At 35.3% G+C, this 16,525-nt stretch overlaps 1 protein-coding gene across 1 annotated transcript in view; it reads right to left on the bottom strand.

Annotated features, from left to right (window-relative positions):
- LOC120343167 (titin-like) overlaps positions 1 to 16,525 on the bottom strand; it is a 123,188-nt gene that overhangs the window by 22,475 nt on the left and 84,188 nt on the right. The window contains exons 88-110 of the mRNA XM_078110345.1: positions 16,034 to 16,216; positions 15,681 to 15,758; positions 14,692 to 14,928; positions 13,830 to 13,907; positions 13,353 to 13,544; positions 13,063 to 13,140; positions 12,339 to 12,539; positions 11,697 to 11,774; positions 10,746 to 10,937; positions 10,279 to 10,356; positions 9,425 to 9,610; positions 8,575 to 8,652; positions 7,470 to 7,661; positions 6,941 to 7,015; positions 6,390 to 6,581; positions 5,564 to 5,641; positions 4,459 to 4,650; positions 4,260 to 4,337; positions 3,598 to 3,792; positions 2,785 to 2,862; positions 1,822 to 2,013; positions 1,285 to 1,362; positions 555 to 758 (exon numbers count right to left, since the gene is read on the bottom strand). Coding sequence (XP_077966471.1) covers positions 555 to 758; positions 1,285 to 1,362; positions 1,822 to 2,013; positions 2,785 to 2,862; positions 3,598 to 3,792; positions 4,260 to 4,337; positions 4,459 to 4,650; positions 5,564 to 5,641; positions 6,390 to 6,581; positions 6,941 to 7,015; positions 7,470 to 7,661; positions 8,575 to 8,652; positions 9,425 to 9,610; positions 10,279 to 10,356; positions 10,746 to 10,937; positions 11,697 to 11,774; positions 12,339 to 12,539; positions 13,063 to 13,140; positions 13,353 to 13,544; positions 13,830 to 13,907; positions 14,692 to 14,928; positions 15,681 to 15,758; positions 16,034 to 16,216 — 3,213 coding nt within the window. The remainder of the gene's footprint in view (positions 1 to 554; positions 759 to 1,284; positions 1,363 to 1,821; positions 2,014 to 2,784; positions 2,863 to 3,597; positions 3,793 to 4,259; positions 4,338 to 4,458; positions 4,651 to 5,563; positions 5,642 to 6,389; positions 6,582 to 6,940; positions 7,016 to 7,469; positions 7,662 to 8,574; positions 8,653 to 9,424; positions 9,611 to 10,278; positions 10,357 to 10,745; positions 10,938 to 11,696; positions 11,775 to 12,338; positions 12,540 to 13,062; positions 13,141 to 13,352; positions 13,545 to 13,829; positions 13,908 to 14,691; positions 14,929 to 15,680; positions 15,759 to 16,033; positions 16,217 to 16,525) is intronic.

The following is a 16,525-nucleotide window of genomic DNA, read 5'->3' as shown; positions in this document are numbered from 1 at the left end:
TTGCATAAAAAAGTTAATGGACCACAAAATATTTGTGCAACAAACTGGGCCACAAAAGGGAAAAGGTTGAGAACCACTGCTCTAGGCACTCAAGATTTTGATGACCTATGTATAGAAATGTTGAAACTGGTGTTCCATGTTATCTGAAATTGAACAAGCAGCTTCATTATTCATCATATATTGAAGGCCAAGTTACGATTAGTTTGCTTGATTTTTGAAAAAAATTGATTGAAAAATCAGAAGAAACTTCTGTTGGGCTCTTTCTCCCTTGGTGTCTTAATCATGTGCTTATTTTGCTTAATGGTTAATCCAGCACTGATTGTGCGTTTCCTCCAAAAAAAATTTTATATAGCATTTTCACCATTTCAACCAAACATGGCTCTGTTAAAGCAGAGACCAACGACATGTGAACTATTTCTTCTTCTACTGAAGAGCAAACTCTTTAACTTGCGATGACAACATAGTTGAGACGAACCATTTGAAAATATGAAAATTCATTCTTAGTCTTAAAGTATGAGTCGAGTCATCTCCCCCCTCAAAATATTAAAGCATACTTGTTCGTTCAGAAATCAGTGCTCCATCCTCACTCGTTTCTCCTTCTTCAGTTACGGAAACGACTTCAAACTCATATAAACTTCCGGGGTCAAGGTCAATTATCTCAACTGTGAGGTCAAGGATTCCATCGATGAACAATTCATCACCTTTTGGTGTTCCGTCCTCGTTCAGTTCGTAGATATAAATATGAAAAGATGCCGCACCTGGGTTTAAAAAAAAATTTATTGAATATGAAGTATACCTATGAGTCGATTTATTAAATTGTTCTGTTGAAAACTGGCATTACTGCACTAGTCGATTTCAAATTTTCACTACTTGGAGATAGAAAAGATTGTCTGAATAGCTTTTTTTTGTCTATTTAGGCCTACAGGGTCGATTTTGCTGTTTATTTGCCTACTTGTTTTTACTATGAGTTCTTTTAAATTTTCACTCATAAAAAGGTTTTAAACATTCAAGCATTCATAGTAAGGACCAAGAGCTTGAAATACATACAAAATACAATTGTAGGATAATTATACCCGAATAACACTTTAACATGGGAAATAAAATGAAGTACTAGATTTAATTTTGGCATTTCAGCGTTTGCTTGTAACTTTCTCTATCGGTATACTTTCCGCTTTTAATTCATGACCTTAACGTGAGCAACTCCAAACCCGATGCAAACTGTTATAGCGGACAAATCTGGTATGTTGATAAACATAGATATATAGAATCACGTTGACAGCTCACCTTTCGTGTCGTCCCATTCCAGGGAAACAGCATCAGAAAATCTTGACGTGACTCTGAGGTTTGTTGGTGCCAGAGGTACTGGAAGAATAGTCTCAGATTACAAATTATATTTGAAAAAAAACTAAAAATGGAAGAAAACTGAAGGGAAATATAAAAGTTATAAATGATGAATGATGTTTACAAAAAAAAACTAAAAATAATTGAATCAGCATATTGGTATACACTGGAAGGATTTATGACTCGGAAGGTTTGACTCGGAATCTAATATAAAGAATATCATTGTTGTTTTGTTGCAGAAAAAATGTTCATGTGTTCTTGTGCAGGAAAGAAAAATATTTAAGAAATAATTATTTGCTAAAATAACAATAAAACTATTTGCGTAGTCGCTTGATACATACGGTAACAACATAATCTGCCACATAGAGACTGGAAAAAATGCGTAAAACTTCCATATTTCAAGATAATAAAATATCTTTCAATTACAATATATAACAGAAATTATTTTAAAAACATCCAGAAAAATTGTTTATAGCTTACATGTTCTCTGCATTACTCTGTAGCTATTCCTGCTTGTGACATCAGCGTCTTTCCTTTGTGCGTTAACAGTGATTCGGTAGAGTGAACCCGGAACTAAACGAATGAACTTTGTTGTCACTGTATTTCCTACTGATTTGATTCGCTCCTGTTTCGTGTCTTCATTCACAACTTTCAAACTGTAAGACGTTGCTCCTGAAAGATGAAGACAGTTAAAAATTGATAAGGCTAAACGAAAGCCACATTCTACTCTTTTGCCTTTTGCTCTTTTAACTTGTTGTGTACATGTTGAAACATAATTTTTTTTATGTGGCTGAGCTAGATGTCTAAAGTTTGGTATATGGCTCACCAACAAACATGTTGGTCTTCTTTGGTTTAGACATGAAATGATAAACTGATGTCGCGCACCTGTTCAAGCGTTTTAGCACTTTCGCTTAGAAAAGGGTTACAGATATGATATGGATGGACCAGAACAAGAACGTTTTTGGTTCGGCAGACGGTTTATCCATTTACTCAAGATAATGTTACACGCACTCTGTCAGAAGTAGAGGGGCAACCACATTCATTCCATCAAACTCAAACCTACTCAGCGTCGCAACATCTACTCTAATGTCAATATTTAGAAGTTAAATGGAAAGGTTGCTTAGGGCAAACATTGAAATATTGCTCGGTACCCCTGAAGTATGTATACCAAGATGGCAGACACCTGAACTTAGTATGTGTACCAGGTTAGGGTTAGTCCATAATTTGATTCCAATTTACCTTATTTTAGTTCTATTATGAGTTCGAGGACTAGCCAAGTAACTCCTGTAGTATTTGTACCTAAAATTATGGCCCTAACCTGGTACACATACTACGTTCCGGTGTCCTCCATCTTGGTACGCATACTTCAAGAATACCTATAGCTCTTCCGGTGAACATGTATAAAAAATATAGACACTAATGTTGCAAGAAGCGATATCTCACCTTCAGATTTTGTCCAATTTACTCTGAAAGAAGTTGATGTCACTTCTGATATGACGATATCTTGAGGTGGAGCTGGGACTGAATTAAAAAGAAACATTTTAGGAAGATAAAATTTTACTTATTTGAACTTGAATTAGTTTAGGAATATGGGTACTAATTACACAATACCATGATCGTATCGCAAGGTGCATCTCGTGGATGGAAGAGGAAGCTGTAATGGATCTTTGGTTCATGAAACCCACTTTTTTTTGCAAATGTTTATCCCGAAGGATAATCGAAAGTGAACTTTGCAACCATGTTCAAAATAATTGGTTCAATGCACCAACAATCATGCAGTTGAGATTCTTTTTTGAGTTTTCATGCTTGAATGAGGCAAAACAGTCAACGATATGAAACAGACAGGTTAAAACCACGGAAAGTAAACTATCACTCCAATGTGTAAATAGGAAAGGCACCGGTTCTCAACCTATGGGCAATGGCTCAGTACTGGGCCAAAGTCACATTTTCAAATGAACCACAGACCTTAAAAAACTTCTAGACTTAATGATTGACAAATTGGATAAATTTGATTGGAGTAGAAATAAATTATGGGGTTGTTTTTTGCTACTGAGTAGTAATTTTTGTTTTATTTATTATAATTGACTTGTCTATTTGGTCGAAAATAATATTTTGTTTTTCTTCTAGTTTTTTTTTTTATTGCATGGAAAAGCTGTTGGGCCACAAAATTTTAGTGCCCCGAAAGTGGGCCATGGAAGAAAAAGAGTTGAGAACGATTGTTCTATGAGGATTTGTAAGTAGACAAATCAATCTTACCAGTTTGCTGCTGAACCTGGTCACTTCTCTTTCCAGCTAGTCTGTCCTCAGTCACAGAAGCTACTTCGAATTGATACAGAGTTCCAGGTGAGAGACGATCCACAGTCACTAGTGGTGTTGAAATATCTTTAACCTGTCTTTCTAAGCCTTGTGCATCACCAACTCGGTTCACAAACACGGTATAAGTTTTGGCCCCTGTATGAAATAAAGTTTATTATTGTAATGTAGTAGGTGTGGTGGCTTTGTTGTAACAGCTGCGGCCTCCGTTTAAGTTAGTTTGGATGTCTCCGCACCGATTCTGCCCTCGCGGTCTCGCCTTAGGTTAGGTTAGATTGGTCGTCTCAGAAACGCTTTTGTCCCTACGAGCATTGCTGGTTAAAGATATCGGATAGCATTTCCATGGCTACCACTTCACTCAGGGTGTTACAAATCTGGTCAATGATGAATCGAAAAGATTCAGGCTCTTTGCTTTTGCAGGGCACTGTTCTGGTTAAAAGTGTGACAAGTGTAGTATAAAAACGCTGCAGAAAAAGAATTGCTACACTTGTTAGCTTATATGCGTTATTTTGATATGAAATTTCAACACCATCACTCTTAAAACCAAGTTCTAAAAAATCGACCACCAATCTTAGGCGTAACTATATTCTAATACCAAGATTTACCTTTTACTTTTTTCCATTCCAAAGAAATGCTTGATTCTTTCACATCGAAGATGACAACTTTCTTGGGAGCAAGAGGCACTGAGGAAAAGTTAAAAAAGTAGAGTTACAGTCAAAGCAGACAACACACTTTGTCAAAAACAACAAATTGTGAAAGTATGTATAAATGAATTATTATGGAATTGGACAAATTGCCACTTACATGTTCTTTGTTCAATTGTTTCACTCCTATCACTTCTTGTATCATCGGGTAGTGTCAATGCAAAAGCATAAATAGAAAACATCGTTCCGGCTTTCAGTTTGTTGAACCTATATTGTAGGACTCCTTCCACATCCACTCTGGTCTTTTCTGATGTTTCAATGTTGGTGAGCACGAGTGTGTAAGACGTTGCTCCTGGGAAACATAAAATATGATAAGTAATATAAGAACGATGCTCAAATATTCACTTATAGATCCGGGGTGCCATATCAAAGTGTTCACATGTAATTCCCGATCACGCTCAAACATATGGAACTTTATAGACCCATATGTGACATAAATGTATTCGCACACGATTCCCACCAAAGCTCAAACACGTACCTTATAGACAGGGCTGGGCTTTAAGATTTGTCCTTATTTTTGAGGTCTTTGTCTTATAAAGTATTTTTGTCCTTATTTTCAAAAAATGTCCTTATTTTAACATGTTTCCTTATTTTGGTTTTCTTTTAGGGTTAGAGGTTCTCAAATTGGTAAATTCAAATGATTGAATTGAAATAAGACAAATTTCTGGAAGGCTCGTAGAAAACTTGGCAGAAACAACAACAGCAACAAAAATGCAACCTTTTCGTGACTTCAAACATCTTAAAGTACTTACTTTGAATCAAGTTTTGGTATATATGTATTTTTTGCAACAAAAAATAAAAGAAATAGTTTTCCACCGACATCAGCCATCTTCAAGAACTGAAATTTCCGAATAGCATTTCAGCGAACCATATATGTTCAGTTTATGTCCAGTAAGAAATTTTCAGTACAACAAAAGTCACTCCCATAGTATGTGTATCAGGTTAGGGTTTGGCCTGAGTTCGGGACTGTCTGTTTTAGCCAAGTGAATATACTTTTACACAACTTGATATAAAATAGGCAAACAAAATTAGTTACCTACATATTGGTACACATACTCCTGTAGTGCCCAACAAAATGACAGCGCACAAGACAAATACACATGAATGCATGTTTACAGTTTTGTTTAAAACGAAGACATGGGTCGACTGAAGAAATAATCAAAAATAGTTGTTATATAAAGTTTTACAAAGTGAACTACTCTAACCTGCAGCAGGGATCCAGGTTACAGTGAAAGCATTCTGTGTGACGTTGACAGCAGTGAGTCCACTTGGTGAGTTGGGAGCTGAAAAGGGGCGAGAAATACGATTAGTTTTATTGATCAACGTTGAAAACGCGCTTTTTACACCGTGTGATACAAAATTACTTGTGAACATCATGTATAGTAGTTAGAGCAGCGATCTCAACCAGTGGGCCTCAGAACATTTTCACAAACCTATTTAAAATTGCTAGAGTAATTGATGAATTAGTTAACTCTGATTGTAATAGCAATGAATGATGATGCTGTTTTCGCTACTGAGTGATAATTCTCATTCAATTATGAAAGATTTTTATTTGTAGTTGTTCCCCTTGCATGAATGAGTAAATGAGCTACAGAATTTTTTTTTGCAATAAAAGTGGGCCACAAAAAAGGTTGAGAACCATTGAGTTAGAGGGTTAGATTTAATTATTTTGGAATTTGCAACCCCCTCCTTTGAAATGTCAAAAAAACTTTTGCTGTATCATGCATAACATTTTCCGTATCATGAAATGTTTTTTAAACCCTCAAAACTCTTGAAAAACCCTGACCCGCTAGATGTTACGTTCTAACTTGGCAATTAGAAATTTCAGACCCCCCCCCGTACAGAACATTACTCAAAGTGAAGATTGGCTGCCTTGGTAGGCAATGGTGGCTCGTACAGAGTGAAGGCGTAAAACGCCTCAATAAAATATGTTGAATAAATCAAAAAATTTCTACATATTTCTACAAGTACTACAAGTACAAAGAGCATTTTTGAAGCAAAATTCTAGAAAGTAGTTCAGAATATACTTACATGTAAATTGTATAACCCTAACACTTCTGTCACTTCTCAGTCCTCCCTCAGTTATTGCAACCACTTGGATTTCATATTCGCTTCCCGACTTTAGTTCATCGATAGTATATTTTGTCGCCTTCAATTTCTCAATCTCTTGCTCCCCTTTGGAACCATCAACTTCCTTCACATATAGTGTATAAGAATGTGCTCCTAAGAGTAAGAAAGTTCGTTAAACGAAAGATCTAAGTTATTCCAGTAGCCTGGATGTTGAGCTTAACTGAATTGAAAACATATGTGGTGTTGGTAACATATAACAAATTGGTAACATATTGGTCTAAACCACCTGCCCCATCTTAGAACATCATTTAAAAAACCTATTTTTCGTAAGAAAAAATTATGATTATTTAGTGTGTACAATCAAACTATAGATTTATTCATAGCAAGTAAAATGCACAACTTGTGAAAACGAGCGATTTAATCAGACATATAATAAAGAGAGAATAAATACACAAGAATAAAGATAATACCCCCGTCATAAAAACATTACCTATAACAATGTTCAAACTCACCTTCAATTTTATTCCAAGACAGAGATATTCTGTCCGGCGAGAAGGAAATCACTTGAACGTTTGGTGTCTCAGGATCTGGCAACATAGAAATAAATTGTGGGTTAAATATTGTGTGATAAAATAAAATGACATACAGTATAGTTAGGCGTAAGAATGGTTAGTTATATGGTGCTATTCAGTGATGAGATTCAAAATTTCTGGGAACTTCTTTAGAACATCTGAGTATAAAGTTCGAAGGTTAGCATCATCATGTAGGAAGTAGATATTTCAGCATACTTGAGATGGGATTCAAACATGTTTAAGAACATATTCTATTTTGTATCAAACTCACTAACAACAGGTTCCCTCGTTTCAGAAAATGTATGTATCTCATGGGTCAAGAACGAGTTCGCTTACTATCACGACGTCCCAAGAACAACATCGCGCGAACTCATACGAATCCCCTGAATACCTTGAATTTGAATGGAACTCCATAAAGGGCATATTGGGCTGTCATATTGGGTTTGCCATATAAACAAGCTGTTCTTACATGTTCCTTGAATAATCGAACCACTTTCATCGCTAGTGAGCCCTTTGTCCTGATCCTCCCCACGAATTGTGAATGAATAGACACTTCCGGGGGAAAGGTCACTAATCAGGAAGGTCAAAGTTGAACCGGCATCAATCTCAGAATTTTCTTTTGTTTGTTCGTCGGTCATTGTAATAATGTAACTGGTCGCCCCTGTAAACAAGGAATGATATTGTTTAAAAAATATAGCATTCATGTGATTTTTATTTTATGGGTACTCCCGTAGTGTCAGTAATTTTATTCCAATTTTCCCTATTTTAGTTTTGTTACAAGTTCCGGGACTTGTCTGTGTTAGCCAAGTTAATATGCCCTCTGCCCGTAGACTTCTTTCCCTTAAAAACAGTGAAAAACCGTCTAAAAACACCAATAACCCTGCTAAAACGCTTAAAAACACCAATAACCCTGCTAAAACGCTTAAAAACAGTGAAAAATCGTCTAAAAACACCAATAACCCTACTAAAACATTTAAAAACAGTGAAAAAGATGGTTTTTAGATGGTTTGTCACTATTTTTAGGCGTTTTAGCAGGGTTATTGGTGTTTTTAGACGGTTTTTCACTGTTTTTAAGCGTTTTAGCAGGGTTATTGGTGTTTTTAGACGGTTTTTCACTGTTTTTAAACGTTTTAGCAGGGTCAACACAACTTGATATAAAGAAGGCGAACAAAATTAGTTACCTCCATATTGGTACACACACTTTTAAAACGCCTTTTAATGGACTAGCCCTGACGAAAATGTAGAGATACAGCAAAATAATCTCAATCGATATTGTATATACTCAAATTCTAAGGTTTGAATCTCGAGATGAAGATGAATACAGTATACGACTTCTGTCGGTTGGGCACTGTGACACTGTATGTCTCTATATTGTCGCACACTACTCATCCCTATTTTCCTACTTATACAGGGAATTGTACATTTTTGAGACACTCACCGTCCTAAAAGTTTATTCAAAACGACGTGAGATAATAATAATTGGGTCCCTTTAAAGATATATTTGTAACCATGGCAAAAATTTTATAATTTATTTACGAGGAAACAAATATTTCTTTCCAATAACTTTTTCTTACCTTGCATTCTCTCCCATTCCAACTCGATAGAATTAGTAGTGAAGGATTTCACAGTCGGAGTTCCTGGAGCGTTGGGTGCTAAAAAGAAAAGTTAAAAGCGTTAAATTGTGCCTTCGTCCAATTTTTAAATAGGAGAAATAGGATATTACATCTATGACATAAAATAATAAAACATAAACCTTAAAAGATATGTGAAGTTTTTTTCAATTCCTTTTCAATTTTTCAACATTACAAAAATAAATTTTGAATTTTTGACAGTAATAAAATGACCATGTCATGTCCAGATCTGGAGAAAGATGCGAAGAGTGGGGAAGAGAAAAGGAAATCAAATGTGAGATGAATATATATATATACTAGTGTCATACTAGTTATCGTGGGAGACAAAAAATTTGTTAAGGCCTTACGGCACCAAGGTTTCAGAAAGGAGCTCGTCAAACACAAGTGAATATAATAGTGATTATATTTGATTTGTATAAAACAGCAGAGCGTTATGTCAAATATTGGGTTCTATAAGACTCACGAGAATTTGAGAACGAATAAAAGTAAAAAAGAGCCATCTTCCAATTTAATCATTAAAACTTTGAAATTAATGGGTTTAGTAGTTGCAGAGAGAAGTGAAGATTTTCACAACATTAACAAGATCAACAACAGAAAGCTGAAAATTTTTTTGAGGGAACTCTTCCAGTTTATCCAATATTCACTCTCACCAGTAGCTAGCGTTAATTAGGAGTCAATCAGTAAATTAGTTGCAAAGAGCGACTTTCCACAACAGAAACAACAACATACAACAAAATCCAGCAAAACATCTACAGGAACACTTCATGTCTCATAAACTAATATTAACACTCACCAGTAGCTTGCGTCAGTCTATCGCTTCTTCTACTCTCGTATCCTTCCACCGATGTTGCCATGATCTGAATCCTGTATTCCGTTCCAGGTTTTAAATCGCTCAACATCGCAGATGTGAACAGGTAATCAGGAATCATTTCTTCAGTCTCTCCTTTCTCAGCCAGGAATATTGTGTAGAAATCGGCACCTGAAAAAGATTACGATTGATTAAAGTACTATTGCTATATTAAATGCAATAAAAATGGACATTATTTCAATTTAAACGACGGTACTGTATCTCCTTAGGATTAATTAATATGTGAAGAGTTACCATAGTTTGGAAAAACCAGAATCTTTTCCATATGTCATTCCCTACCCGATTTGAATTTGATTTGAATCCAAGATATTCAACTATGTTAGGATAAGCATAGCTTAGTCCAAAACTCCAATCACATGGTCCGTTGTATTTTAATATTACCAAAGTTGATTACATCATTTCGAATCGCTTCTAATTTGGTGGCGCCTTTGTGCTGATTCGTGAATGCATGTATGCTCCGTTTTTCAAATCATGAGATGTAATGCAAATTTATCATCAACCAACATCAAATTCGACATTTACTTTCTGCCATTTTTATTTTAGACTGAAAAATTGTTGAATTCTCAAATTATCTGCTTAGTTGTGCTCCTCTGATTGCCTTGTCCCCCACAATGTAACAGTACACATATGATTTATTATATCGCTGAGTCGGTTTTACGGAAGTCGAAAGGAACTCTTATTGCTTTTTTATCATCCTTAGTTGTTAAGTATTTCTCTTTTCGCCTTTTAAACCTCTATAACCATTGTAATACCATCAAAATAGATTAAACTTTACTCACCTACGACAGGATCCCATTTAACATCTATAAAATCTGCTCCGACTTCAATGACAGTGACGAATTGTGGTGCGGATGGAACTGAAAAAAGTAAACCTTATTATAGTGGTTGTACAATGATATTGATCAAAATAACTAATTTTCATAACACTATTTGAGGAGTTTTTTCCCACGTTGCGCAGACATCCTCGGCGTATGTAACTGATCAAACTTGCACTTCAAAACAGTGATTTCGAACCGATTTTTTTTGCACACAACCAACTAGAAGAAATGGTTAATTGAAATGGACTTAAATATTATTTTCTGAGATGCTAGCACAGTTAAGTATGATGTTCTAAATCAAAATTAAGTATCATAACTTATAATTATGGCTGGGCATTCTGAATCGAATATTCAAATTGAATAATAAATTATTCAAATCGGGTCAGACCAATATTTCGAACCGATATTGTATAGGAAATTTTTTTCACCTGTTCTCTGCTGAACAATATTGCTGTGTTCGCTCATCATGTCATCTTTTCTGTTGATGCCTCTGACAGAAAACGAGTACAAAACTCCGGGTTCAAGATTCGTCACATCTGTAAACAACTCGTTTTCCAAATCAATAGGAGTGATGTCATCTTTTTCTACGTCACGTACGTAGACGGTGTATGCAGTTGCACCTAAAATAATTCAAATATGTAACGAGTTACTGGCGAACAATAAACAAATTGCTAGTTACACAAGGAGACTCAAAAAATTTGCAGGGTATCGTTTCTACGTCAAAACTAAAATAGATGACTAAATAAGACTATAAGCATATTACAAACTATAGCGTGTAACATGTTACAAAAAAAATATTTATCATGTAAAAGCTTCCATTATCTACTCATGAATTATTTATCTCAGGCTTCATTATCTGTGTCTCACGTCACATTCGGAGAGTACGGTAATCAAAAAATCGCATTTAGTGAGTGCTGTTTGTCATAAATTTAACCAGAAATATCTTTTGACAATTTTGTTACCTCACTAACATCACTGAATTGACTAACGTTATAGCTAGTTGGGGCAACTAGCAAAGTTGAATGATGTTCTTGGCTAGTCTCAACTGTTATCAGGCTTTCTATCTTTTTGCTAATTCTGGCATCGTAGAGAACTTAAAATTGACAACTTTGGACCACCCTGATTCAGCTATTCAAAAGATAAAAGTTCTTTTCACAACTAAAATCTTAGCTACAGCTCTATGTAGAGAGCATAGTGCGGGACCGGGTTTAGGAAACTTTCAAACAGTTCATTGCGTTTTTTTATTTACACTTAAACTATGCAAATTATAACCTTTTCATTTAATATATGTCAATCTTTTCTTCCTTTTCAGCTCACTTTAACTCATTTATGAGCTAGAATTTAGTGTTGCTTATTTTTAAAAGATATAACTATCTCACCTGTTGTAGGTTCCCATGATAAGGCGACGTAATCTTCAGCAAAGTCATCCAAAGTAAGATTTGCAGGAGCAGCCAATTCTGAATTCAATAAAAGTATTTACTTGTTTTTCAACAAGAAGTATCATGATGATTAATTCGATTAGGCTCCATAGGAAAACATCATTATCTGACAGTTTTCACAAGCAATCAAACATTGTCAAAATTTGACCTGTTTTTGTTAAATAGAAATTGAAAATTCGTTGCAAAAAAATTTGAAGATTGTAAATTTTCCAGGCCCAAGCGTATGATTGTGCCAAAATGGGAATGGTCGACTAATTCAACTGTTGAAATAAAAATCTGTTCGCATATCTGCACCATAAATAAACAAATTTAATTATACAGTTAATAAACAAAACATACATATCATCACCTTCTAGAAATCATTATCATGAAATCCCTTGAGCTATTGAAAAGTCACCCCTTCTTACAAATATTTCATCCATTTAAAAATCTATTACTTTCTTATACAATCATTCGTTTCAATATTCAACCAGACATTCAAACATTTAGTCATTTTTTCACGATTCCATTTAAACATTCAATCACTCAATAATTCAATAGAGAGTGTAAAACTGTATTGAGGAAAGATGAATAAAATCCCACTTGTTCTTTGTACAATAGCAGGGCTTCTTTCACTCTTTGAAGCTTCGTTTCTGTTTCCGTAGGCTACAACTTGCAACACATAACTGATACCAGATTGCAAGTTTCTGATTCGGAAATCAGGAGTCGTTGATTCAAATTCGAGAGTTCTGAGACGCCTGTTTAGATCTTTGTATTCAGCTAAGATACCGTATCTTGTTGCTCCTATAAAGTTAATCATCAAATAATATGGTGATTGCAAGTGAATCTCTAAACAGTGTTCAGGATTTCAATGAGACATAATTTCGAAAACACGGTGTAGCATTCCTATAACATTTAATGAGATAATTGAGTCACAAAAGTAATTACAAGTGAATAATCGGATGCTTGGAAGGGATGTATGGAAAATCACTTTCAATTGTACAATTCAGTGTGGATCTGAAAGGCAGATAGGGGATCGTTTCTGGATCGCCCCGACTTGAAAAGGTTTCGCTCTTGCTCGGTTGTTTTTGATGCGCCTATACATGACACTTCTAAATATCTCTAACTGGACTTAGCCTACTCTGTTGGAAGCCAACTATCTTAACCTTGCTCTTACAAAATAGGTTCTTCACTGCTTATCGTTTATCAAATTTAGTCAGGCTAATTTAGTCTAAAATACCACTGCTGAGATACTATGGGAAGATTTAATGAATCCTAATGCTTTTTTGAGTAAGCACGAGAAAGGTCGAAATGTAAATTTTTTTACCGCGAGATGGTGTCCAAGAGATATCAATACTTGTTTGTGATACACTATCAACTTTGATTGAAGATGGTGGCAGAGGAACTGTAAAATAAAAATAAATTAGAGCAATATTTATAATGAGCACGATAGCACAGAGTGAAATTTTGCTTCAGATTTTTTCTTGAGGATTACATATCCGATATTCCACAGAAATCTTGCGGCTTCATTTTAATTCATGGGACCATGTTGGCATTCAACCTTTCGTACCGACACATTTAAGCATCACTCTCTCATTATTGATTCCAATAACTTACTCGTTTTAACCCTTATACTGGAAGTTTCAACTTCATCTTGATTTCCTTTAACTCCTCGAGGCCTGATAACAAACTCGTATGCAACACCAGGGTTAAGATTATCCACAATAATCTCTGGCCTCTTTGTTTGCCGACGCATTGGAGATCCAGCTGCTTTCATATTTGAGATCAGGATGGCATAGCTGCCGGCACCTGAATTTCGAATAAAGACATATGTATATTAGATTCTGATACAACATCAGTCCCCAACTGCTAAGGGGTCCCGGATAGGTTGGTGGGGGTCACGATGCTAGGCGCAGAACTGATTGTACTTCTCTATTGATAAAAAAAAATTCAGTTATTTCTAGTGCCATTGTTGATAAGGTTATTTCACAAGTCAGACTTGAGACTACTATAAAAGATTTGATACTACTTCGTTTTGGCCTTTGTTTCCATATATTTGAGCGAGCATTGCTCTCTTGTTTCTATATATCTTACCTTTAATAGGTTCCCAGGAAAGAGATATCAATGTGTTTGTAACGGCATCGATGTTGATTTCAGCGATTCCGTCCGGCACTGTAGAAAAAATAAAGGATCAATGTTAAGTTTAATGTATCGTATTCTATGGACCATGAGGCGCACTTGAACTACTTTTTTTTCTCGACATATAGAATAGTTCGGGGCACCTATCGTATGAATCAGGTAGGGCTTTATGCCATTTCCTACATTTAAAACCAGTACCAGTATTGGTCGCATCTTATGGTCCGTAAAATACGAGAGTAAATTAACATAAAGAAGAGAGAATCAAGTCGAGTTGAAGTTATTTCATACACCACGGCCATGATGTAATTCAATTAGGCAATTTTTTTGAATCCCCGGAATCTTCCCAGTTCGACATTGCCTATCAAATTTACCTACACTCTTGGTGGGGTGCTGGGCATGAGATTTAACCAAACATGTGTAATCTGCGATACCAACAGAGTTAAGTGTTACGATTTACCCGCTAGACCTGTCATGGAGAAACTACAGCCCGTAAGCCAAATCTGGCCTGTTGTGTTAGGTAATTTAATCTGGCCCACCAGAAACTTAACTAAAACCAAATTTTGATGTTTCAGCTAAAAAATAGCTCAAGGAAATTATTGAGATTGCGAGTAAATTTAGTTTTGGCATGAGGCTTTTTGTTTTCCAATTTTGCTTTTGTAAAATTGTAAATATTGTTCATAGAAAGTAACTTTTACTTCACACTTACATGGCCCGCCAGTCCAGATGGCGAAATTTCTGTCTCCAGGTCCAAAAATTTTGCACACCCCTGCGTTATATCCTCGCACCTCCCAAAAGATGATAAATTAAAAAATCTTACATGTTGTTTCATTTGCTCTGTTACTCGGTAAGCTTCGTCTCCCTTCTTCGGAGAAGCTGGTTATTTCATACCAGTAAGTAGTTCCAGGATCAAGTTGGCTAAGTTTGATTTGAGTCAGAGGGCTTTTGAATGTTTTGAACGTCAACCCATCTCTGTCCTGTGGTGCTTCACCTTTAAGATGACCTGATGATACTTCGTCGGCAATCCAGAGAAGTTTTAGTTCGTAAGATTTTGCACCTGGTTTGAAATACAGTCAAAAAAGTACAGTTACTTTAAAAATACAGATATGTTAATTGCATTGTTCCAAAAATCGGGTTCATGGATCTCCATGGCGGGGGCGCTATATGCATTGCCAGAGGGGGACAGTAATCGCACAGTAATATTTAAGGGGGGTTACGACCCTTGTTCTTCAAGAAAAAAAAATAGAAAAGTTAAATTACCCGTCATGTGAGAGACGATAAATAAATCGGAAAACTATAAAATTTAAATTTTAAATATTTTATTTTGTAATATTATAACCTGCGCCAAAAAAGCAAATGAATGAGGCGGGATAGACTGGGCCAGTTTATTAAAATTACTGAGTAAAACTTTGACTAATTAATTTATTAATGAATTATTGAAAAACTGACGAAATTCATCAAGAAATAACAATCACAAATTTTGGGTTTTAATCACAAATTATATCCCTATTATCTCAAATGTATGCAAACGCAAATTAACCAAATATCTCACAAATGAGATATTCCTATATAGACTGGCTCACGGACAATTCGTTATAATGACTCTTTAAAATAGCTGATTTGATTTTAAAAATTATCCCGTTCATCTTTATTGACAGCGGACATGGACTGGTAACCAAACGAAATAGCTCGTTGTTCACCATATGATTCAAGCCGCCTTATTGGCTCTTCTCCCCCCAAGATAAATATGACAATCTTATTCTATCATATTTTATTTGAGAAGGAAACACAGAATGCATAAGACATCACCTTTGACTGATTTCCACGATATCTTCATGCTGTTGATTGTTGTTTCACTTGATTCAAAGTCGGTGATTTTGCGAGGAACTGTAAAATAAAATCCATTTATTTACAGAATTAAAAAAAAATTACAAAAGAAGAAGAAGGGGCATAGCCAGTGCAGTTGGAGGTTGGGACCCCCTTTTTGAAGTTTAATGAAAAGCATTTTTTTTTATCACACATAGCAATTTTTCATAAAAATGGCCTTACTTTGAACAAATATTCTTGCAAATACACTGATGAGTACACATATTCTTCAATATTGGGCTCTTCATAAATTAAAACAAACTTAATAAAATCAAAAGTTCGATAAATCTAAATACCCGTTTGAAATTGCACATTCTCGCTTTGAACTCCACTTGTCCTGTTCAGAATATCAAATGTAGTGACGGATACATTGTACCAAGTACCAGCTATCAGTCCAGTCATGGTTGCGACAGGTTGTTGGACGTTTTGTACAATTGGTTTTTGTCTATTTCTCACGCGTACTCGATAGAAAGAAGCACCTGAGATACAAAGAATAAAGTATCAGAATAAACAGTTTAATAAAATAGTTATCTGTATTTTTCTTGAAGCTTTCTTGCCTTATACGTATGCGAATCCACTTGCACAAAGGCAAAGAACAATAAAAAATATTTAGCCTGATACTGATAAAATCAGTTAAACGTGGGATTTGATGTAGACTTTATTCATAACATGCTCAATTTTTTGTGTAAATAGGCGAGTGTTTTTTCACTTCACAAGTTCATGGTTGACAAGGGTCGCATCATATAATAAATATTCACGAGCACGCAAGTGAGTTAATATGCAGGTTT

Source organism: Styela clava, chromosome 3, assembly GCF_964204865.1.
Source record: "Styela clava chromosome 3, kaStyClav1.hap1.2, whole genome shotgun sequence".
NCBI lineage: Eukaryota > Metazoa > Chordata > Ascidiacea > Stolidobranchia > Styelidae > Styela > Styela clava.
This window is presented reverse-complemented; position numbering and strand designations above follow the sequence as displayed.